This window comes from Gracilinanus agilis, chromosome 2 (genome assembly GCF_016433145.1).
Source record: "Gracilinanus agilis isolate LMUSP501 chromosome 2, AgileGrace, whole genome shotgun sequence".
Taxonomy (NCBI): Eukaryota; Metazoa; Chordata; class Mammalia; order Didelphimorphia; family Didelphidae; genus Gracilinanus; species Gracilinanus agilis.
This window is the reverse complement of record NC_058131.1, coordinates 671,291,809-671,316,950: the sequence shown is the minus strand read 5'-3', so window position 1 is coordinate 671,316,950 and position 25,142 is coordinate 671,291,809. Positions and strand designations below refer to the sequence as shown.

The 25,142-nt window shown below is 42.4% G+C and overlaps 1 protein-coding gene across 2 annotated transcripts; it reads right to left on the bottom strand.

The window, feature by feature from the left end:
• Positions 1-1,028: 1,028 nt before the first annotated feature.
• ANXA7 (annexin A7) lies at positions 1,029-25,142 on the bottom strand. 2 transcript variants are annotated; one of them, XM_044662810.1, is made up of 13 exons: positions 24,929-25,142; positions 23,069-23,273; positions 21,941-22,051; positions 20,331-20,401; positions 17,883-17,948; positions 11,250-11,352; positions 10,618-10,712; positions 7,319-7,432; positions 6,977-7,147; positions 4,976-5,146; positions 4,812-4,887; positions 2,492-2,604; positions 1,029-1,465 (listed from the first exon to the last, which is right to left on the bottom strand). In XM_044662810.1, the coding sequence occupies exons 1-13, from the start codon at positions 24,980-24,982 to the stop codon at positions 1,343-1,345; spliced, it is 1,473 nt and encodes a 490-aa protein (XP_044518745.1). In that variant the 5' UTR covers positions 24,983-25,142; the 3' UTR covers positions 1,029-1,342. The 2 variants fall into 2 exon arrangements, with proteins under 2 accessions (XP_044518745.1, XP_044518744.1); XM_044662809.1 differs by lacking the exon at positions 17,883-17,948 and having other exon boundaries at positions 24,929-25,141.

The window sequence follows — 25,142 nt, the reverse complement described above, 5'->3', positions numbered from 1 at the left end:
GCTCCAGGAATCGTTGCACCACCTGTTGGCTCCTAATCTTCCGCCGTCAAACTTTTTCTAAGAAGAGTCTTAATCCCATTGCAGGCTTCCCGGCAGGCTCCTTCCTCAGTTTTAGCTCCTCTGCCTATCCAGCCTGCACAGATGCCCTGTTCCCTACCACCAGGGTGGGGCCGTGCATAGAGGTCTGAAGTCAGGAAGACTCCTAATACCGAGTTCAAGCCCAGCCTCAAACACTTCCTAGCTGTGACCTTGGGCAAGTCCCTTAATCCTATTTGCCTCAGTTTCCTCATCTGTAAAATGAGCTGGTGAAGGAAACGGCAAATCACCCCACTATCCTTTGCCAAGGAAAGCCCAAAGGGGGTCAGGAAGAGTCTAAAATAATTGAACAACAAAACTCACCATCCCTGTCTCTTTCTGGTCCCCAAAACCTGGGTCAAAAGCTGCTTTCTATAGCAAGCATTTCTGTTCTTCATTGGCTCTACACTCATCTCCCCCTGAGCTTGGAGGGGATGGTAGGGGGAGATCTCCTCTCTATCCTCTGGATTGTAAACTGGGGCAACATCCTCCCTCAAGCCCCTGGCTAGCCAGCCGCAAAAGATGAGCACTCAGCAAGCCCCAGAAGGGACCAGGACAAGACTTCTGCTCTGAATGAATCTGCTGTTTCCTAGAGAACATATTTCCCAAACAGGTTGTCTTCTGCCTCACTTCATATTTTTCCCTTTCCCAGGTTATGATTAAACTATGATGGATTTTCAGGTTTGCTCTATAATCTGAGCACTATAATCTTGATTTTGAAAAGAATTAGTAGATGACATTCTATAGGTGGAAAACGAGGTCCTTGTAAACAAACTGCTAATTGACACAAAAAAAGATGCAAATGACTATTCTGATTTTTTTAAATATTTGAATTTTTTAAAAGTACTTATAAAATTGTCCCAGCTTCAGCCCTTTAAGTGAGGACCAACCTCTAAAAGGGCTTTAAAGATTTTCATGTGACACTTTTACTGTTAGGTAGGATTCTGCAGGGCTAGACTATAATAATTTTTATTTGTTCCATAATCTTGATTTGAATAAGACAGTAGCGGCAACGGGTTAAGTTCCCCCCACATAATACATTACTATTACATCATTGCCACTTCATGGCTTGACATTGATTTTGGAGAGAATAAAAATAACATTAGAATTAAGGCAAGAATAACTTGTGCTGACCAAGCACATTCACCCTGACGGTGTCCTTAATAAAAAGCACATTTGGTTAGATTACAGTTGATTTTGCTGCATGCAGGAAACTTGTCTTCGAGGGAAGAAGACTGGAATAGTTCAGTTTCTCAAAAAACCCTCCTTATTGGCCCACGATGGCCAGGAGCAGGCGGCGATAGTCTCCACTGGTGTCACTGGAGATCATGGTACTCAGCGTCTTCTGGTACATCTGGGCAAATAACTGTTTCACTTGCACAAGATCAATCTGTGCAAAAGAGGAAAAAGCTGATGTGAGGACAAAACTGTTAGAGATAAAAGTTGGCCATTATCCTCTTAACCAAGGAAAGGGCTTTGATTTCAGCTGAAACAAAGGGGGAAAAAAATCTCAGGGACTTTTGTACCCCTGCACTTTTCTATGACTAATATTAATCCCTGAGCTGAAAACACTGATTGTGAACAGCACCCCAAAATAAGTTATTCCATTTAACTTCAAAAGCCTTCAGGGATGGCTAGGTGGCTCAGTGGACTGAGAGTCAAGCCTAGAGACAAGAGGTCTTTGGGTTCAAATCTGGCCTCAGACACTTTCTAGCTGTGTAACCCTGGGCAAGGTGCTTAACCTGTTGCCTGGCCCTTACCACTCTTTTACCTAGGAACCAACACATAGTATTGATTCTAAGACTTCTGGATTTTTTTCTAAACCTTTGGGGGAACAGCTAAGTAGCATGGTAGATAGAGCACCAAGTCTTAAGTTGGGAAGTCCTGGGTTCAAATCTAACCTCAGAAATTTCTTAGGTGAAGTCACTTAACCCCAACCGCCTAGCCCTTGCCCTTGCCCCTCATGTCTTAGAATTGATACTAGAAAGAATGTAAGGGTTTGGTTTTTTTTAAGCCTTAGGATATGGAAAAGATTCACAGAAGCAGACCTTTTCCACAAATTTTTACATTAGCAAAACAGTAACAACATTGTCTACCTCTCTTCCCCAGAGCCTCTCAAAAGGGTGACTATCCCCAAGAATTTTTCCACAATGGTACTCTCCATGTGTGAATCACAGCAGTCCATCCCCCTGCATGGTAGAAGGTACCAGGCAGGGCAGGGAAGCGTGAACTGACATCCTTGACCAGTGATTAGCTGACAGTCACCGAGATTTCCCCAGTTTCATTTTGCAGATTTCCTTATGCCCTGACTTTAAGAATCTCAGCTGGCAGCTTTCCACTCCATTGCCTCAGGGGAGGAGTCCACCAGGCTGGGGTGTGACAGAACGACTGTCCCTGCAGAAAGAGAAAGGCTTACTTCGCTGCGGGTGACAATGATCCTCACAAGGGTCGAGTCATCGGTGCCGGCCCCCTTCATGGAGTAGTAAAGGCGCTCAGCAAAAAAGGCTGGACGGTTCTGAGCACACTGCACTGTCAGGCAATAAGGGCAAAAAGAGTTAGGGATACCACTCGTGGCTAGGCACAGGGGTCTAACCTGAAGGGGTGACCTGAAACTTTGGATCCTTCTCCCCCTTCCCCATCCCAGCCACTTCCTCTGTACAATATGGGCCTGAAGAACCGTGGAATCACCCTCTCTCTCTTTTTACTCAATGTTCACCCCATTCTGCCTGTATCTCACGGGGGCTCCTCTTTTTCCAATTTTTTGCCCCCACAAAGAGTGTGGCTGTAAATATTTTGTACAAGTATTTTTCCTTATTATCTTTTTGGGATACAAACCCAGCAGTGGTATGGCTGGATCAAAAGGCAGGCATTCAGGGGCTCCTTCTCTAAAAGCTGTCTTTGGCAAAAATATCCCAATTCCTCACTGTTCTGGAGGAAGACTGCTTCTACATGTCACAAAGCAGGAAATCTTGGGCTATTCTAAGTACCATCTTATTCAAAAGCAACAGAGACACTAGTTCTAATAACTACTAAGGGCTGCTATATAGCTTAGTGGATAAAGCATTAGGCCTGGAGTTGAGAAGGACTTGGGTTCAGATCTAGCCTCAGACACTTTCCTGGGAAAGTCACTTAACACGCATTGCTCAGCCCTTCCCACTCTTCTGCCTTGGAACAGATACACAGTATTGATTCTAAGACAGAAGGTAAGGTTTTTTATTTGTTTGTTTGTTTGTTTGTTTTTTTAAGCCACTGAAAGGCAGCTATGTAAGCCAGTGGTTAGAACTAAAGTTGGGAAGACCTGGGTTCAGATCTGGCCTCAGACACTTCCTAGCTATGTGACCCTGAGCAAGTCACTTAACTTAATTGCTTAGCTCTTGCCACTCAGTCTAAGACAGAAGGTAAGTGTTTTAAATAAGTAAATAAATAAATGCTACCAAGATATAAAAAAAATACATGTTACTGCCATCTATGTCTGAAAGTTAGTTATAAAGTCAGTCCACTCGGGTCTAAAAGAGGGAATAGTGGACTGAATGTTAAGAAACCTGGATTGTCCTCTGATCTTTTTAAAAAGTTGACCTCCCAAGTTTCCTGGGTGAGAAAGAAAGGGCTGTCGACTTGCTGCCAAAACAAACTTTGTTTGCAGTCACTCCTTGATCTCAAGGAGCCGCAGCTCATATTCCCACCTGAGGCTTCTCCTCTGCAGTGTCAGAGGGTCAAGTTGGGAGCTTAAAAATCAGGATGGATCCTGGGCTTTCTCCTCATCAGAAAAACGCATCATCTGGCCTTGCCAACTGGCAAACGACAGACCTTTGATGGAACTATGAATCCAGTAAAGCCTTGCTCAGATTAGATAGGAACAGGGGCAGTTTTCTTTCCTAAACAGGTGTCTGCAGTGTTATCAGATGAGGCAATGATAGTTTTGGAAACTGTAACCAGAATACGCTAGGAAGAGAAGGGAATGAAGGCAATGCACCCCGCAGTTTTGTAAAGCAAAACAGAGGAGACAGCAAAATCAGAATATATGTTCCTAGAAAAGAATTCTCAGCGGCAGCAGCAACTACTGCAGAAGGACCGTATTGAGGCTGGGGGAGATAGTATTTCCAAAAAAGGAGGCTGTTGCTTAGAGACAGGCCAACTTACCTCCTATTTCCATTTCGGCAGAAGGAATGTACCACCTGTGCAGAGTATTAACTACGACCATGAAATGATATTTATAAAGCTATCTCTTTTCCTGAGTGCCAAAGCTATACTTAGTAATATTACCTCCCTCAATTCCATTCTATTGAATAGAAAAATTCTATTCCTGTCTTACAGAGAAGCTCTGAACATCAGAAACTGTTTTTGGATTAAAGAAATTTTTCAAAAGTGAAAAGGCCTTCAAATAGTCTGTGGATGTAGTAAGTGGTCCTTGGCTCAGTGAAGAGTTGTACGTGAGGAACTTGTAGTCCCCCAGGGGTATTCCTTTCACATTAAAAACTGCAGTCCTCTGAAATGACCTTTACAAGTCAGAGTGAAAGTCTTCCATCAAGGCCAAATAAGGCCAATGACTTAAGGATTAAATGTCAACAATTCACTAGGACATGTACCCAAAACACAAGGCTGGTCAGGGCCTCTGTCCAGGGACATTACAAAAAGGCTCTCCTGTCCCATCTACCGATGAGAACAAAGCAGTATAAGCCCAATTCCCAATTCTCAAATGAACAAAAAATCAAAAATCAAAAACACAAAATTCTTACAGATTGTCTTCAAACCATTTTCTACATTTCCAGAAAATTCTCGGCCAATGCTGCTGAACAAATCTCGATTAGCCATCTGCAAATAAGAGTTAGGGTGATTAAAATACTTTTATATTTCAAACCAAGCCAACCCAGGTCTTAAAGAAAAAAAATACAACTCCTACTCTGGCATAGGCCTCCATGGTAGCTCTCAGCTGAGGGAAGCTCCTTGTGGCAAGAACCATGTTAAAACAGGATTCATCTGTCCCCAGTTTCCCCTCACCAGCTTGATAAAGACGCTGAGCATCTTCCTGGGCCATTTGATGGTTCACATTCTGATTTTCATCACGATTACCCTGGCAAGGAAAGGGACAGAATTTGGAGACAAGAAATCCAAGGACTGTAATTTTTAAATAAATTTAAATAAAATCCATTCTTCAATATAAATCAAGCTGCTACTCTAGGCCAGTGTTGGGGATATACAAAGAACAAAACATTCCTTATTCTCAAGAAGTTATATTCAAAAGGGAAAGACAACTTGAGAACATAGACTGCTGTCATACCTGCATCCCCAGCATCTAACAGTGACTTCAATAAAATAGGTGCTGCTGGGGGCAGCTGAGTAGCTCAGTGGATTCAGAGACAGGTCTAGAGATGGGAGGTCCTAGGTTCAAATCCAGCCTCAGACATTTCCCAGCTGTGTGACCCTGGGCAAGTCACTTGACCCCCATTGCCCACCCTTACCACTCTGCCACCTATGATCCAATACACAGAAGTTAAGGGTTAAAAAAAAAGAAGAAGAAAAAAAATAGATGCTGATAAAGGTTTGCTGAACTGAATTGCTTTTTCAAAGTTTTCTTAATAATTCTTGTCTATTCTCCATGGAAATGTTCTATAAAATATGTTGAAGGTGTCTCAATAGACATATTGTTAACAGCTGAAGAGTCAGGAAGACATGGACCCAGTAATTTACCACCAAAAACTAAAATTTTATTTTAACAACTATGAAATTACTGTTTTATGGATGTTGGAGCCATTCCCAAATCAGATGTCTGTCTATACAGAGACAGACCAAGAACAGCTTGTCAGGCGAAAGATCAAAATCACTACCAATAAAATAGAAAAATGAAAATTGAGATACAGCATGCATTTCAGGCAACTCAAACCTGAATTAAGTAAGCTGCTGAAGCAAAAAATAAAGTTAAGGGAAATATTATTTAAAAAAGAGCTACCACAAAGACTACCATTATTACTCAAACAAATGTCACCAATGTAAATCAAGGACCACAATGAGGAGTCTAGAAACCACCCCAGCCTGCAGACATTTGCTAACTCCTGGTCAAGCAGAGAAACCTGACCGCCAAGGACAACAATGGATCAGACAAGGGAGAGCCTGGAGGTCAGGAGGAAACTATGAGTGTGAGGCAGTTAAGGTCTGGATGACAGTATTGGCAGTAGCAGCAAAATAATCCTTTTAAAAGAACTGATGTTAGGAACCAGGAGAAAAGAAAAAAAGATAACCCTGAGGTTATCTAGCAGCCCTGAGGGACTGGCAGCCAGGACCACAAAAATTAAAGTTATATCCTCGGGCATCTAGCTATTCTATCTCAGGAATCCCGATAAGGAAAGGAATGAAGGGGCTGAACTAGAGGACCACAAAGGCCTCTTCTAGCTCGGAGGCTTTGTATTTTACTAGAAGAACATCGAATGCCCTATTTCCCTGACTCTCTAGCTTCATCCACATAAGTCTGGTCTCTCAATGCAAAACTGTTACTTGTGTATGTATTAGGCTGATATTGTCCACTGAAGAATCAATCCTGATTCCTTTATATGGCTTTAAAAAAATGCATTCGCATTCTAAAAAAATGCATTAAAAAAACTAGACAGTTTTCTGTTATGGAGTATTCCACAAGTTAAAAGGAGCTGATCATTTCTGAACTTCCAAGAGCAGCCATGTCTGAATAAATGTTGCAATAAATGGTGGCTGAGAAGGAAGAAGCAAGGTAAATGCTGGGGTGTCACTGTCAAGGGCTTAGCTGAATTGCTAAGAAGGATAAACACCCTGAGTGCAGAAAAGACTAAAGGACACTGATTAGCAATAGTGCTTAAAGGGTGAGATACTGTCTGCCATAAAGAGCCTTTTTCCACTGACACCCACCGATATAGCTTTGAAATGTTCTACTTACCTGACACATGGATACAAGCAATCGTTCAAAATGTCCCGAGGTATCTGATCTAATGTCTTTTTCGATATCTCGTCCAAATTCTGATCGGTAACAATTGACAATATCTCGAATTTCCTGATTTGATCTTGTACACAAAATCTCGATCAATACTCTTTCTTGAGTTCCTGCTCCCTTTACAAAAATGAGAAAGGGAAATTATCTGGGGGAGACCCCAAATACTCAAAATAATTATATCTCATGCATATAAGAAAAGATTGACAGACGTTTGCTTTTAAATTTACAAAAATAGAGGGAAGTTTTACAACTGAGTTAAGATGAAATTTTCAGGGTGTCACACAGTACCTTCATTGCATTCCGTAAACTCCAAGCGTCATAATATGTAGGTGGCATAAACAAGGCAAGGATCAATTCTTCCATATTTCCACTTAATTCAGATTTGAGATCTTTGATTAAATCCTATTTAATTACAAATCCAAGACTTAAAAAATGTGCTGTTTTTATGGGAATTTATTGAATTATGGAATTTATGAAAACCTGAATTTAAGATCCGATTATGTACAAAGAAAAAAAATAAATCCAAATATAATAATGCATTTTACAGATACACATTTTATTCAGCTAATCGATAAGCATTTATTAAGCACTAATCCAACACAAAGGGAGAGGATTAAGAAATATACTTACTAAAATAAAATGGGCAAAAGTAAGACACATAGAGGATTAAGACTGATACATGTAACAAAACAATTCAGTCAAAAGACAAATTTCTGAGCACCTTCTATGTGCCAGATGGTGCACTCAGTTCTGTGGATATGACTAAATTAAGATATGGTTCCTGACCTCAAGCCACTTACAATCCAGGTAGACTGGGGGATGTGAAAATATTAAGAGATAAATAACATGAGGCAGCACAAGCCCTTCACAGAGCTGCACAGTAAATAAAATACTGCAGATGTTCAGTGAGGAGGGTCAAAACAGGTTTTATGGCATGCGATTTGGGCTAGGAGTTGAAAGGTGGTCAGGGATTAGTAAATCAAGAAGTAGGCAGCATTCCAAATGAAGCGAGCAGCAGGAGCAAAAGTGGGTTATCTGGAGGAATGATGAATGTTCCAGTGTTACTGGAAGACACAGAAATAAAGTGAAATCCAGTTATAAAGGCAGATTCCGAGATTATGAGGAAGGTTCCTTACATTAGTTTATGGAAACCACTGACCGTTTGGGATATAAACTGAAAGCAGGGTAAGAAGAAAAGTCTGGTGTGGATAGGTGGGCTACAGGAGAATGGGAAGAGATGGGAGGCTGGAAGACCAGTTAGGAACCACAGTAATGCTTTAGGCATTAGGGAATAGGGACCGGGGTCACTATGGTAGTAGTGGAAATGGAGAAGAAGGGACAGATACGAGAGTTATTTTGAGAAAAGAAAACCATAGGGCTCAGTGAACTGGGAAAAGACAGAGATGAATAAGATTTCCAGCCTGTATGACTTGGAGATGATACTATCACTGACAAATAAAGAAGTCACTGAACCTCTCAGTTTTCTGATCAGAAAAATGGTGATAATGATCATTGCAGTGCCTATCTTACACAGTTGCTCTGGGGAAAATCTTTAGAGACCTAAAGTGCTACATAAATGTTCTTCTTATTAAGTCAGGAGGCGAGTTAGTTTTGAGGTAAGAACACTGACTTGCATTTTCACTCTAAGACTACTTGAGATACTGTGGTTCAGACCACATATTCACTGCAGAAGTTCCAAAAAGGGAAATGAGATCAGGTTTGAAAAGGACTGACAGACAAACCAAATCTTAGCTTCTATGTCTCATGGACAACAGAGGCTCTATGGGGTAAAGTAAGATAATCCAATTTGAGCAGAGTGCCTGCTTTAAAGGGGAAATAGCCAATTAATGAATGACCTTGATTCCAAGCTGATAAATTCAGATTTGATATAATAGGCAGGCAATAGGAAACGAGGGGTTTAGGCACAGATTATCCCTTATTCATCCTTTCCTATACAGGAAATATTAGATAGGACAAAGAGAAAAATGGCTCCCCAATAATAAGAAACCAGTGGTAGTTGCTGACCAGGAAACCTTGGTAGGTTATTTCCCAATTGGGTAAGAAGATGAATTAGGAAGCTATAGTAACTCTTTAGTTATAAGGTAACAAGGGAAGAGGCAGCTAGGTGGCTCAGGGGATAGAGAGCCAGACCTGGGGACAGGGGATCCTGGGTTCAAAACTGGCCTCAGATACTTCCTAGCCAATCAAGTCACTTAACCCCTCCACTGCCTAGCCCTTATTGCTCTTCTGTCTTAAAACCAATACTTAGTATTGATTCTTTTTGTTATAAAAACTTTTTCCCAGTTTGTTGCTTCCCTTCCTTAGTATTGATTCTAAGACAGAAGGTAAGGGTTAAAAAAAATAAATTAACAGGGGTTAAACTATGATAGCAGTCTATACGTCTCTTAAAAGCTCAAAGCAAAGAGTATATTCAAGGTCCACAAGAGCCTTTGAGAAATGAAAACTAAATCATGGATAGGAAGACATAGAAAATGATGCCAAGTGAGATTGAGAGGCACGGTCATGGCAGACAGAAAGCACTGTCTCAGAGCCAGCAAGACCTGGATTCCTTTCCTGCCTCTGACATATACTGGCCATGTAACTCTAGGCAAGAATTTAGGCTCTCAGCACCCTGAGACACTTTCTCAGGGACAATTGTGCCCATCTACACTGGCAGAGTAGGTTTTCTCCAACCAAGAGTTCCTTGGATCAATGAAATCATAGGTCTGATCTCTCTCCCTTTCCGTAAAGTGAGATGAACAGAACCAGAGCAGCAGACACACTTAACTAGAAATAGATTGTAAACAAACTGAAGAAACAAAAGGTTCGAGGACTTCGGTTTGACTTGGAAGGGGAGCCAACACAAACACTTTCCATTTGTCATTCATCTATGCATTTGTTTAGTTAAACGGATTTATGTCCGATTTGATTCTTTGCTTTGCATATTTGCTTTTGACTTTCTTTTCTGTTAATAGATATTAAGAGTTTTTTTTAAACCATGGACCCCACCATGTGAAGAGAAAGAAAGTTACATGTGACCCAGGGAACAATGGAAAGTGTATGGAGCACGGTGCATGGCACATAGTAAGCACATGATAAATAATACTTGTTGACCTAACTTGAGGAAGGCAGCAGCAGATTACCAATGATGGTGTGCATGCAACAGGTCATAAATGACATCATCAAGGAGATGTTTGACCAGAAAAGGGGGTGGCCCCATTCTGTATCAGGGGGAAGAGGCAGGTGGTCTGGGCACTGCACTAGTATCTGCAAAATATTAAGAGAATTAGAGGAAGGTCTCCAGGCTATTTGATGGCTATTCTATGGAGGAGTTATGGTCAAATATGAATTATACCAAAGGCATAGATGGATTGGGACTTGCACCATCATAGGAAGCAACCATACCAAGGCCACGGCTCTCAAGAAAAATAAATATAATCCCTTTAAGATCTCAGGTCACAGTAGCACTGCTTTATATCCACTAAGAAGACATTTCTGCTTAGATCTAGACGTCATCATTACTGCTCTCTTGGGATACTGTACCTATTTTCATCACTAAATTAAAAAAAAAAACACCAAGCACATACCTTTCCATACATGGTCTTAAAAGCTGCCTTAATTTTCTGTCTTTGATCACTGGAGCGGTTGGAGACAACATCTATAATGGCCTGCTCATCGGTCCCTGGAAGAATTATACACAAGCATGTCAGGACGAGTGTCTCCTGTGGATTTCTCAGAACTCGTTCATACCTCGGTATGCCTGGAAGGTGCCCACGAGCCAGACCAAATGAAGGTCTACACTTGAACACTGGGCTTACAAGTAAATGAAGTTATTTTTATCCCAGCTTAAGTGGCTTTAGGTTAATTTGGGGCTGCTAAATGGTAGAGTGGATAAAGTGCCAAGACTGGAGTTAGGAAAACCTGAGTTCAAATCCAGCCTCTGACCCTTACTAGGCTGTGTGATCTTGGGCAAGTCACTTCACTTTTGTCTGCCTCAGTCTCCTCATCTGTAAAATGGGAATAATAACAGCACCGACCTCCCAGAGTAGTTGTGGGGATCAAACATGAAGATAATTGTAAATTGCTTGGCACAGTCCTTGGCATGTGATATATATATATGTGTGTGTGTGTGTGTGTATATATGTTAGCTATTATTATTATTAATTTATTTTATTATTTTAATTCAATTTATTGAAAAAAAATCCCATTTGTTGTTTACCAAATCCCTTCATGGCCTTTCGGAGGACTTCAGCATCCTTTACAGCATCAAAGTTGGCAGCAGGTCGGATTGTTCCCTGAGTACCTTGAGTCATGGCTGCTGGCTAGGAAAAAGAAGTACAAAAGTCAGTCTGAGCAGGGAAGCCCAACTACTTTAGCAATGCTACTTGAGCTATAAGAGTCTAATAAATCTCGGGAGGCAGCTGGGTGGCTCAGGGGAGTGAAAGCCAGGCCTAGAGGCAGGAAGTCCTGGGTCCAAATCTGGCCTCAGACACTTCCTAGCTAAGTGATCCTGGATGGGTCACTTAACCCCCCATTGTCTTGCCCTTACCATTCTTCTGCCTTCGAACCAATACATAGTATGGATTCTAAAATGGAAGTTAAGAATGTTATATATCCACATACATAATTATTAATTATTTGTATTATTATAAATGTATAAAAATGGCATAAATAATTAATAATTATATATTTACATATAGATAATTATCAATTATATGTATAATCACATCTCCATATCACCACTAATGGGTAATGTGGGAAGAAGTGTAAAGAAAGATTCAACTGTAACAAACTATTATTTAGGATTCAGGGTTAGATGGTTAGCTCTGTATTTCTAGGGTCCATTATTTTTAGAGATTCTCGATGTCGGCATTAGGAACATTCAGGAAACACAATTAGCTTCTTCCTAGTAAGTTCCACTATTCCAGGTTGCCACTATGGCAAGTGAAACAAAATATCTATTGTGAAGAGTTAGCTTTTCTTTTTAAGTAGAAAACAGATTCAATATTGTCCCGCTTGCCTGTGTAAATCTTTTAGGCTTCCTGTGCCTTGGCTTCCATTTTGGCAGAAGTGGAAGGTTTAGGGGGAAAACAGAGAGATCTGGCTACTGTGAAACAAGCCACTGGCAGAGCCCAACTTAAAAGCAGGACAAAAGGAAGATAGCAGAACAATAAATCTCGTAACACTAAAATGGTTTAATTTTATCTCCTAACGGGCTAAGAAAAGGGCAAGGGAAAACACAATGTTACAATCCTATGTCAGACTTCCAATGAGAAACATTCTAACTTTGATCATGTAACGGAACCTCATTCTTTGTATGAGATTCTGATTACTGAACCCAATATTTTAGTATGAGAAAAGCAGAAAATAAAAATGATGCAAGGAAGAAGCTAAACAGCTGATGTCTTTAAAAATTATGAATTAATTCAATTTATGGATTTAAAGTTTAAAGGCATGATATGGGTAATGCCCTTCATAAGGGCAAAATAAAATGCATTTCCGTTTCCTTCCTGCTTCCTCTTCTAGTCAATCTATTCCACAGGGTCCTCCCCATACACTGGGGGTCTCCTCCCCAGGCCTTGGCATGGCATAGAAGACATCCAAGTACAGAGGCTGTCCCTTGGTTACTCCTTGCTCCTCCTCATCACTGGCCCACTTTCCTTTCCCGTCCTGTGTCTCTCTGATGACATCCTTTACATCCCTTTTGTGCAATTTCTCATCACATTATATTGCAGGCTCCTCAGTGCCATCGCACACCTCTAGATTATCCTTTGGGCCCCCCATAAGTTTAATTTCTCACCTACTGTGAATGATTCACAGCCACTCGCCATCATTAGAATAATATTGGCATTAAGAAGATGGACCTTGGTTTTGGGGAGAAGCATAGAGGCATGACAATCACTGTGCAGATACTAAAGGCAACTCAATTCACTCTCTTCCTTTTATTCAGTTATTTTCCTTTCCTATTATTTTCCTTTCATTCGATTTTGAACCCGTGCATTGTCTATTCACACTAGGCTCTCCTAGTACCAATGAAGCACCCCTGAATTGGTAATATTAGCAAATCTACAAGTTTAATACACAGTAGTCGGTTCAACTTCATGGGCTTTCAATCGCCAAGGAGTCAAGACAAAAGGTATTTTCTACGTGCTTTTTTTCCAGGGTAGATGCGTAATTAAAATCTTTTGACCAATCACAGATCTCATTCAGGAGGCTCCCAATCATCCTGGGACTTGAGGCAACACAGATAATGTCAGCTGCCAACAGGAACCCCTGAAGGACGTCTCTCTTCCTTTTGAACCCTGACTTGGAAATCCTCTATGCCGTGTCTCCTCCAGGATGGACCTTCTCTATGGACATTTGTTCTTGTCTAGCTTCACTTCCCAACTCTATCTCGTGCTCCTCTTAAGAGACCAAAGTCATTGTTTCAAGAGGGTGGGGAATGGAACAACAGGAAACAATTCTGTACCATTTTTAGGGCCTAAAATTTCAATAGAGATTATTGAGAAGTATTTATGTCACTACCAGTAGGGTGGAGATAAATGAAGAAAAGTGGAAAAGAGGGCAAATTTGGGGAATCTGTGGGGGGAAATAACTATTGTTTAAAACCCCAACATGAACTTCTAATAATATCCTTCTGGCTTATTATTACCAAAGGAAGCAGAGTAGGAAAAAGAATTAAAGAGGAGAATGGCTATAAGAAACCACTCCATGTCAAGCATTGAAGTGGAAAACCAGTCTCTCTTCTAGTACCAATAGCTAATAACCACAATAGCTGACCCTTTAAAGTTGGGAAAATCCTTTATATGTTTTCGTATCTGATTTTCGTAACAACCCTGTGAATAAAGCAGGAAACTCACTTTTGAGGAAGTAAATAGAGAGGTGGGATAGGTAAGTTGGATGTCCTAGAATAAATCTGGGAAACTTAAGAGTACATTGGTACAAATGGGAGGCTGTCAGGTGTATAGAAAGCTGGCCTCAAAGTCTGGAAGAGCTGAGTTCAAGTCCTACCTCTAACCTTTGCTGGCTGTGTGATCCTGGGCAAGTTACAACCTTTCAGTGTAACTAGACAACTCCCTAAGACCAAATGCTGATTTACAGGTGTTTCCTTATTATGAATTTTTTTTTAATATAACCCTCATTTTTTGTCTTAGTCACAGAAGGGCAAGGACTACACAAACAGGGTTAAGTGACTTGCCCAGGGTCACATAGCTAGGAAGTATCTAGGGTCAAATTTGAACCCAAGTTCTCCCAACTCCAGGACTGGTATTCTATCACTGTACCACCTGACTGTCCTGAGAATTCTTTAAACCAATTAAATTACAGGCTCGGACAAAACTAATAACTTGCCACTGAGCCCTGCTCCACAATGCCTCACTGAGGCATGGTAGAAAGCCCCAGTACATTCAGCTGGAAGCTTACACTATGCAATGAGGCAGGAAGGTCTAGAGTGCAAGTTTAGCAAAGGCCGTCCCAGGGCAGCCTCACTCAGTGCAAGGAGCTTCTTTCCCAAACTGGCTGCAACATAAAGCATTTTTTGGCCACGATAATCTTGAAGACTCGTGATCTCCATCAGCAGAGGGCTTGCACACACTGATAAAACCAGACCTCAGAAGTGCTGAAGGAAAGGACTGCTGTCCTCACGCTAATCCTGTTCCTGGGGACATCCTTGGAGAACTGAAGACAATGCTGGCAGGGTACAGACTCTGGCAGTGCTAAGGCTTTGGAGTGGACCCAGTATAAACCAACTGAGTTCAAGAAGGCTGGCCACCAGATTAAGCAATAATCTGCCTACTAAGGCAGGTGCGGAAGGGATTCCATCTCAATGATGAGGAGAAATGAAAGATCCTTAAATCATAAAGAGCAGACTGACTTCCTTCATAGCCCAAGGAAAAAATGATCTAAAACTCAAGTCTTTATTAAAGACCTACTATGTGCCATGCACTGTGACAGGTGCTAGATATACAAAGTTAAAAGTGAAATGGTTGGGGGCAGCTGGGTAGCTCAGTGGAGTGAGAGTCAAGCCTAGAGACAGGAGGTCCTAGGTTCAAACCCGGCCTCAGCCACTTCCCAGCTGTGTGACCCTGGGCAAGTCACTTGACCCCCATTGCCCACCCTTACCACTCTTCCACCTATGAGACAATATACCGAAGTACAAGGGTTAAAAAAAAAAAAAGTGAAATGGTTCTTGCCCTAAAAGGGCTTACATCAATTGGGGGAGGCATGGACATATGTAAATAGAGGCACAAAATCATTTGGAGGGGGGAACCCTCATAAGTGGAGTAGGGGAGAGGGGAATCAGCAAAGCCTTGGGGCAGAAAATTAAACCAAATTTCGAAAAAAAAAAAAACAAAAAAAACCAAAGAATTCTGGTTAAATGGGAGAACATTCCAGCCAGGGCAAAGGAGTAGAGATGGGAGATGAAGAATTACATGGGAGGAACAGCCAGAGGGTCAATTTGGTTGGATTGTAGAGCACAGGAACGGGAGTGATGTATGTAGTAAGGCTGGAAAGGTAGTCTGGGATCAGGTCATGAAGGGCTTTAAAGGCCAAACAGAGGAGTTTTCTTCTGATCCTGGAGCAGGGGTTCTTAACTGAGGGCCCATGAACTTATTTTAAAAAACATTCTGATAACTGCATATACAAGGTAAACACACACTAACACACACATACACACGTGTGTTTCCTATGTAATCCTAACTGCTTTGGTGCATTTAAAATCATGGTTCTGAGAAGGGCTTCACTAGATTGCCACATGGGTTACCAACACACACAGAAAGTTAAGGTTATTGTCCCAGAGGCAAGTAGAAGCCACTCAAGTTTACTGAGTAGGGGAGTGACATGGTCAGACTGTGATGTGGAGCAAGGGAGACGACTGCTCTGTGGACAGCCAGCTTTGCCTTCCTCTCAAATATCCAGAGACTTTAAGATGGCATAAGAAACAATCATCCTCATCTCTGTCTCTCCTCTCGAACTGTTCTATATTTGTTGTTGTTGTTATTGTGGTGTCTGTGACTCCATTTGGGGTTTTCTTGGCAAAGATACTGGAGTGATTTGCCATTTCACTCTCCAGTTCATTTTACAGATGACGAAACTGAGGTAGGATTAAATGACTTGTCCAGGGTCACATAGCTAGTGTCTGAGGCCAGATTTGAATTCGGGAAGATGAGTATTCCTGACCTTGGCTGGTGCTCTATCTCCTGGGCCACTTAGCTGCCCATAGGAGTTTGCTGTATGCATATCGTACACCATTACTATTAGAAGCCCCAAGCTCTATCTACACTGGAATCCAGAATGGTGGAGATGGAAAAAGGCCCAGATACCACCTAAACCAACCCACCAGGCAATATAGGAGCTCCTTCTATGGCATCTCAGAATGATAGTCATATCCAGATTTCGTAGCTCAACATTTTAAGCAATGGGATGCTCCCTACTTCATAAGGCAGCCCATGGTAGAAAAAGTCATGAATCTGGAGCTCTAAGATTGGGCTTAAAATTCCAATTTTGTAATTTACCATCTGACAGATCTTGAGCCTCAGTAATCTCATCTAAAAAATTATGTGACCTCCAGGTGCCTTTTAGTTTCGAACCCTGTGAGCCTCCAGCCAATGGGAAGCTCTTTACATCGTACCAAAATCTGGGTCCTTGTAATTTCCACCCTTTAGACAGAACAAGTAAAATCTCTTTTCCACATGGGAAGTCTTCAGTTATCTAAAGATATCGATCAGGCTCTGTCTCTTTGGCCTTCCTCCTGCCTTTCATGAAATCTTATTTTCTGGGCTAAATCCTGCCAGCTTCTTCTGACATGATTTTAAGTCCCCTCAGCATCTCCCATCTACTTATCTAGCCCTAATCTCTAGGGCTAATCTGTTCATCTGTCAGTCTGTTTCTAAGGCAACTCTTTTGAAGTTTCATTGTATTGTATGTATCCTGCTCATTGTATTCGTCAGATTAGGAATAATGTCACTGAGGCCGGATAGAACATTTCAGGGGGCCCCATCTGGCCCACCGGCTGTAGTTTGCCCATCACCGGACTAGCCAATTGGGGTTAAATGATTTATCCAGAGTCACACGGGTAGAATCATCTCTAGCCACTAAGCCAGCAAGCTTCCCCTTCGTATGGTATGTAAATGATCCTGGCATCTTAAAGGCTATGTGAGTAGCTTTTATCAAGGAGGAGGGCTTCCAAAAGGAGTCTGGTGACAGGCTGTGTCTCATCTGAGCTCTGGTTTGGCTACATTTGGAAAGGTTCATCCACCAGCGGGCTGTTCAACAGCAGTTCATGAAGTTCATCTATTCAGAAGGGGAAAGCCTGGTAGAGAAGTGTGCCCTTTCCAATAAAATGACAGGCCTCAAAGCAATGAGGGCTGCTTTGATTTCTTTTTGGTTGCCATGACACTTATTAATTGAGTTTGTCATCTATTAAAACCCTGTGCCTCTCCCTTGAACTCCACGCCTCCCCTGGCCAGTACGTTCTAAAGCCAAGTACAGGACTCTCTAGCTTCCCTTATTAACTTAGACTCAGCCTGTTGTTTCAGTGTGTTGAGAACTCTGTGAATCCCAATCTGATTATCTAATCGACCAGATTTTGTATTGGCAGCCCCTCTGCATTTACCATCATCGACTTATTTGACAAAGATGCCATTTACAAGCTAAGAGGAGCCAAAGAGAGACCAGTTTATTTTGCATCTATTGAATTGTTGACACTCATGCAAATTGCCTTTTGAAATGAAAGAGAAGCAAATGATCTTTTGCAGTTAGGAAAGAAATCATAAAGGTACATCACAAAGGAGAATAATTCCAGAGAATATACTTCAAGAGGCCTTTAGGGCAGAGAAAAAGCCTTACTCACTTCACTGCTATAATCCAAAGAAAGAGGAGAGAAAACAGGACAGGAAGAAAAGAACTCGGTATTGATCTGAAAGAACAGATAGAGTTTATAAGGCAGAATGGAAGCACATAACCATCCTCCCGGGTGTAGTACCAGGAGACTCGAAAATCCCACAAATAATCCGGTTACCCAAGTTTCGAGATTATGTTATTATGATTAAACACGTATATTCCATAACACTTTAGATCAGCAAGCACCTCCCTCCCAACAACCCTTATGGCACCAGGGCTGTGCCCTACTTGCTGGCATCCCACCCTCTACCCCTTCTGGGTTGAGCAGGCTGATAGGCTGCCTTTCTCATCCAGCCTCAGAGATGCCATCCCACCCCTGCATCCCAGGTTCTGTGGCCATTACATCCCTGTCCCAATGGAGGACCTCCTCCCCATGGAGCAGACGGTAGACAGCACTTGTTGCCTCTCCAGTTCTGCCTCAAATGAACTGACAGTTCTGGGAACCCACTGAATGATGAGCTGGGGAGTGGGCAGAGTGCCACCACATCTCCAGTAAACTGTGTTCAAGTCCATCTCCCCCACCACACGGCTATCCTTGCCTCCTGTATGCTCTGTGCCTTCGGGGAGCCTTCTTGGAAGATGGAGGAAAGATCTCTTGCTGGGAAAGTGGAGTCGGAGAACGTGGATCTGATAATTGACTACCTCTGTTACATTAGGCAGGTCTTTGCATCCCTTTGAGTCTGTTTTCTGATTTGTAAAATGAGAACTGGGTTGGACTGGACAATCTGCAAGTTCCCTTCCAGTTCTGAATCTCTGATCCTAGGACTGATTCAAGCTCTCCTCCTCCTCTCAGGTCCGCATGTCTTCTGATACTCACTTATGCCTCACTTTTTCCTTTAGGTACTATGGAGGTGGCATGGTAGGTAGAGAGCTTGGCTTGGAGTCAGGAAGACGCAAGCTCAAATCCTGCCTCACACACCTATTAGCTGTGTGACCTTGGGCATGTCACTTAACCTCTGTTTGCCTCCATTTCCTAAACTGTAAAATGGGATTAATAACAGCATCCACCTCTCAGAATTGTTGTGAGAACCAAATGGGATGCTATTTGGACCTAGCACAATGCCTGGTATATAGTAGGCTGTATATAAATGCTTATTCCCTTCCTTTAGGATTTCTTCATGACTGCCTGCTGCTTCTCTCCCATGTTCTGGCACATGAGCTAGGAGGAGTGAATCTTTTCCCCACTGGCATGATTAGACCTTGCCTCTGTCACCATCACTCCATAACCTACCACTTCCTTAACGTTCACTTCCTGATCAGATTCTTGTTGCTATCCTCTCTGAACCTCCACGTGACTTTTCCTCCTTCCACTCCTTCCCAATATGTTCAGGGCCTGACTCATCGTTTTTTTCCCACCTGGCCTACCAGTTCTTCAATTGCCTCAACTCCTAGGACTTCTTTTTTTAAAACAAACAAACAAAAACCTTGCCTTCTAACCTAGTATCAGTTCTAAGGCAGAAGAGCAGCAAGAGCCGGGCAAGAAGGATTAAGTGACTTGCCCAGGGTCACACAGCTAGGGAAGTGTCTGAGGCCACATTTGAACCCAGATCCTCCCAACTCCCACCCTGGCACTCTATTTACTATTGCTACCTAGCTGCTATTACTCCCAGGATTTCTTAAGATAGGTCTCTAAAACCTATCTTAATCATATAAAAGAGTGGTCATACCTTGGATACTCCTCTGCCTTTCTCTGCCAAGAGAAATTGTCCTGTGAGCAAGACTCCCTAGTTCTAGCTCTGGGGAGATGGTGTATTACTACCCCCTGAAAAATGACAGATGAAGAAACTGAGGCCCCAGAAGTTAAATATCATGCCCATGGTGACACAGCGACTGTGTAACAGGAATAGAATTCAAAGTCAAGTCTGGTATTCCTTTTATCATACTATGCTGCCTCACAGGAACATTCAACCTCCAGGCTAACCTTTCAGGAGGGATCTATCATTTATCCAGAACTATTACCCATGGCAGAGAATAAAACTCAACCTGTGATTTCATTGCTATAGAGAACTCCCAAATAAGGATGCAGATCTGTGCCATCTTAGCACCTTACAGAGAGGTGCCGAAAGCCCAGAGAGGTTAAGGGATTTGTCTAAGGTCACAGAGCCAGTCTGCCTCAAAGGGAAGACCTAAATACAATGCTTTCTGTTCGGAGGCTGGTTCGGAGGCTGAGTTGATCTTGTCTGCCTCATCCGAGCTCACCAACCATATCTAGTGGGTCGAAGCAGGACATCTTCTGGCCTCGCTCACAATCAAGTTAGCAAAGTCACAGACTACAAAGACCGCCCCCCCCCCCAATTTCTGCCATATTATAAACCAGCCAATGGCAGTGGAACAGTGATTTTTTTTCCACTTAGCATTACAGTCACCCTTTTGCTAGAAAAGGCAGGTCCAAAAATACCTGATTAGGGTAATGAGCAGGAGCTTGGCCACCAGGATATTGGGAAGGAACCTGTCCTCCAGGAAACCCACCTACAAATTTAAAAAAAAATCATGTTAACAGTTCACTTTTTCTAGAAATGGGTCACTCCTTAAAAGTACATTGTCAGGCCTAGAGACAGGAGGTCCTAGGTTCAAATCTGACCTCAGACACTTCCCAGCTGTGTGACCCTGGGCAAGTCACTTGAACCCCATTGCCCACCCTTACCACCTTACCACTTTTCCACCTATGAGCCAATGCACAGAAGTTAAGGGTTTAAAAACAAAACAAACAAAACAAAACAAAAGTACATTGGCTGGGGGCAGCTGGATAGATTGAGAGTCAGGTCTAGAGATGGAAGGTCCTGGATTCAAATTTGGTCTTAGATACTTCCTAGCTGTGTGACCCTGGGTAAATTGCTTAACTCCAACTTGCCTATCCTTTACCATTCTCACCTTACCGTCTGCTTTGGAATTATGTGGGATGGAGTCAGGAACGATGGGCCCCTCCACTCAAATAAATGCACAGTCTTGGAGTCAGGAAGCCAAAGTACAAGACAGCAGCTTATTATACCTTTGGAAAGGTGGACATCTCCAGTTTTGGATGTGCGGAGATTCTCTGGATTCTCTGGATATGCACCATCTCTGCGTATCCAAAACTGGAGATGTCCAGTCCAAAGTACAAGACTACAGTCTTCCTGGCTTTCTGACTCCAAGATTGTGCATTTATTTAAGTGGAGGGGTCCATCGTTCGTGATCCCGTCCCACAGAACCAATACTTAGTATTGATTCTAAGATGGAAGGGAAGGGTTTGGTGTTTTGGTTTTTTTAAAAGGACACTGGGTGCTATGTATATTGTACACTGATAGAGATCAAGGTTAGAATTACAAACCAAAGGAAGGCTGTTTGTTTCTTTGTTTTGGAAATGTGCTGACCAAAATCCCTACAAATGTGACACGTGACAAATGTGAAGTACGTGCATTTTCATGCTCTCTTTCATGGCAGCATACTCAAGAGTTAAGATGTTTCTGTAAACTCCAGATGAAATCCTGACTCTATTTCAGGAAGGGTCTAGATTTATTTTTTTCTTTTGGTCAAAGATGGAGGAGAATGGATATAAAAGGAAATGTCAACTGGATGGTTTGTGTGAAAGTGGAGAGACTCTGATTCTAAATTTGGAAATGTTTTGTTTGCTTTTTTAATAGACAAATGATTCGCCTCTTGTTTGTTAAAAGTTTTCCAAAACTTAAATCTTTAGAATAGTTCATGATCCTAAATACTATGCAAAAAAAGTTATTGGTTTTTAAAAAACCCTTACCTTCCATCTTGGAATCAATGTGATGTGTTGGTTCTAAGGCAGAAGAGTGGTAAGGGCTAGGCAATGGGGTGAAATGACTTGCTCAAGGTCATCATAGCTAGGAAGTGTCTGAGGCCACATTTGAACACAGGACCTCCTGTCTCTAGGTCTGCTAAAAAATGTTGTAAAGAACCATTTGGTTCACTGATATGTACAGTACTAATGTTCATTTTTTCCTTCTCAGGTTAAAAAAAAATTGTTTAGGCTAGGATTGTTTGGTTACGTTCAATACTCACCTGGTATCTGGATCTGGCCTGGTCCGCCCCCATAGGACTGGGTTGGTGGCTGTGGATAGCCAGCAAAGCCAGCTCCACTTGGTGGAACTCCAAACCCTTGGCCTGGAGAAGCTGTAGAAAGAAGAGTTTTGTAATGTCACAATAAATGTCATCATCTCAGACACACTGAAAAATAATGACCACAACACATTCGAAGGCAGGGATGACACATAATCAACATTCATTCTATCAGTTAAGTGTATTTAAAAATGCTACTAACTAGGGGCAGTGAGGTGGCTTGGTGGCTTCCTATCTAAGTGACCTTGGGTGAGTCACTTAACCTCCACTGCTTAGCCCTTCCTACTCTTCTGCCTTGGAACTTAGTATTGATTCTAAGACGGAAGGTAAGGGTTTCAATAAAATGCTACCAACCGATACATTTAAGTATCCACATTGGTGTGCTCCAAGTGTTCTAGTCGATACTTTTTTGCAGGAGAATTATGACAGTTTTCTTCACAACAATGTTTAGATCAGCTCCTAGCTCTGACTGCTCTGCAGGCATAACTCTCCCACATATAGCACATGACATTCCCTCCAGGTTCCAGTTCAAGTGCTGACATCTTAGCACCTTTCTTGATTCTTTGAGATGAATATAAACTCTGCCTCTGCCTTCCTTCCCTCCCTCCCTTCCTTCCCTCCTTCTCTGTCTCTCTCTCTTCCTTCCTTCCATCCATACTAAGTATCAGTTCTGAGCAGAAGAGTGGCAAGGGCCAGGCCATTAGGGTTAAGTGAACTTGCCCAGAGTCACACAGCTAGGAAGTGTCTGAGGCCAGATTTGATCCCAGGACCTGTCTCCAGGCTGGGTACGTCTACCTAGCTGCCCTGCCTCTGATTTTTCTTAGAGCACTCTGGTTCCTTCTTTTGCCCTTATTTACAGTATTCTACTTCATTGATTAATAATTTACCTAAATGCCATTATCTCCTGGAGGGAAGAGGCGTGTTGTTTTTCTGCTTTGTATCCTCAGTGATTGAACTAAAGTGACAGTTTGACTGCAAACAGGAAAGAAGGGACTGGGGGGAAGAGGGTGTGGAGCATAAGGAATCTAGGACAGTAACCCCAAATCACCAGCTCCAAGGATGACGGCTTACCTCCAGGATAGGATGGGGCTCCCCCTGGTGGGGGGGCACCAGGGTACCCTCCAGGGGCTGGGTAACCACCAGGGGCTGGGTAGCCTCCAGCTCCTGGGAAACCACCACTTGGTGCTGGAGGATATGCTCCTCCTCCCATCGGAGGAAAGCCAGTAGGATACGGATACTGACCGGCAGGAGGAAATGATGAATCCTGCCCTGCAGGCTGAGAATCAGAAAATTACCAAGTAAATCTGGGCTTAAATATAGCCAGGACATTGAAAAAGAGTACAAAAATTACTGTACAACTCTGCTACCTTCTTAACTTAATGGAACAACAGAAACCTTCTAGTCCCCTGCTCCTTGGAGTCACTTCTACCAAGATTAGGCTAAATACAATCCTTGGGACCAGCAAGTCATTCATTTCTCTTGTAACTTAGTTTTTGCATCTCTGGTACAAGATCCAGGCTTCTTTGCTACAGTATAGGGCAGCCTTCTCCTGGCACCGTTTCAGACTTTCTGGACTTTAATATCATGCCCCTCTACTGATGGCCTATCCTAGAACTCTCAATGCATCCTCGGGGTCCTCCTCCCCCTACAATGAACCCATTACTCTTGCTGCCTATTCAACCTAGAAAATCCTTCCAGAAGTCCTGCCTCGTCCCCTCTTCCCCGATGAGCTCTTCTATTTTGTGGAAGGGTGCAGGCCAGGGTGTCTTCATCTTCTTCCTAGCTTTGTTCCTGATTTTCTGGACTTCAAAACCATGGCCCCTTGCCAGGTACCTTTCCCTGCTGCCCTCTTCCATCTATCTCTTCTCCTCTCCCTACCCTACTTTTCAGCTTTTTCGTGTGTGTTGTCTTTCCCTGTTAGAATGTAAGCTCCTTGAAGACAGGGAATAACTTTCTTTGGGGCTTGTATTTATTTGTACTCCCGGTGTCTGGCATGGAACCCTGCCCATAATAAGCATTTAATAACTGCTCATTTCCTTCCTTCCTTCCTTTGGGTACACTCCTGGGAAAAGAATAGTTTTTGTGCCCCTGAAATGTGAGGATATACTATTAGGATTCTCCCTACCACATAAGAAAAAAAGGATTCAAGGGCTTTCTTGACTTCGTCCTGAGGAAAGGACCTCCCTGCCTCCTTCCCTTCCTTCTTTCCTATTTTAGGGGTAAGGGAAGTTGGAAGGAGAAAAATAGAATCATTTGAAAAATTAAACAATAACATTAAAAATGCAAAAGAAAGAAAAGAACCCTGCAATAGAAGTCAAGAAGCCCGAGTTCTAGTTCTACCTTTGCGTGACCTTAGATAAATCACTCCGTGTTCCTGGGCTTTGCAAACTGAGAAAGTTGGAATCAGTCCATCTCTAGTTCTAGGACTCTATGATTTGGTGAGAATTATTGCCACAGAGTTGCCAACTATGGACAAAATCATGATTCCCACCTCTGCTCCGATACATTCGGAGCTGCAAATATCTTTTCTATCACGTTATGGTATCATAACTTGACTGTGGCTTCCTTCTTCCTTCTGGTGGGTTAGCAAGTCTACCACTGGTGTGAAGCTGAAATGCCAGATCCTGTCTGTCATCTCAGGTATACAAGCCCAGCTGTTAACAACATCCCAGATGTCCCCAGTGTGGGTCTGAAAAGCACATTTATAAAAGCCTCAATTACTACTGGTTCACCAGGGAGGGCTCCTTTTAATTCCCTATGACACAAAGGGATTTGTGGTGCCTGAGTTAAGTTCTTCTCCTACTAGTTAATGAAAAAGAAATGATCCAGAAGAATTGATTTGGCAGGGTTTACACAACAGGATTCTAAAATTTCATCTGCTTGACTCTCCTCCCCACCATCCTTCCCCCATCCTCCGGCAGTGATACTTACAGGATATCCAGGGAATGCCGGGTAGCCTGTAGGAGGGTATCCTGGGTAAGACATTCTGTAAGAGAAGTAGTTGACTCAGTGGTTTCTGAGGTTTAAGTTCTCTAGAAACACATTTGGCATGGTCCGTTTTTTTTTTTAAATTTATTTAATTAATTTATTTTTTTAAATAAATAACACCTTTGGGATACCTAGATTGCCCAGTGTATAGAGAGAC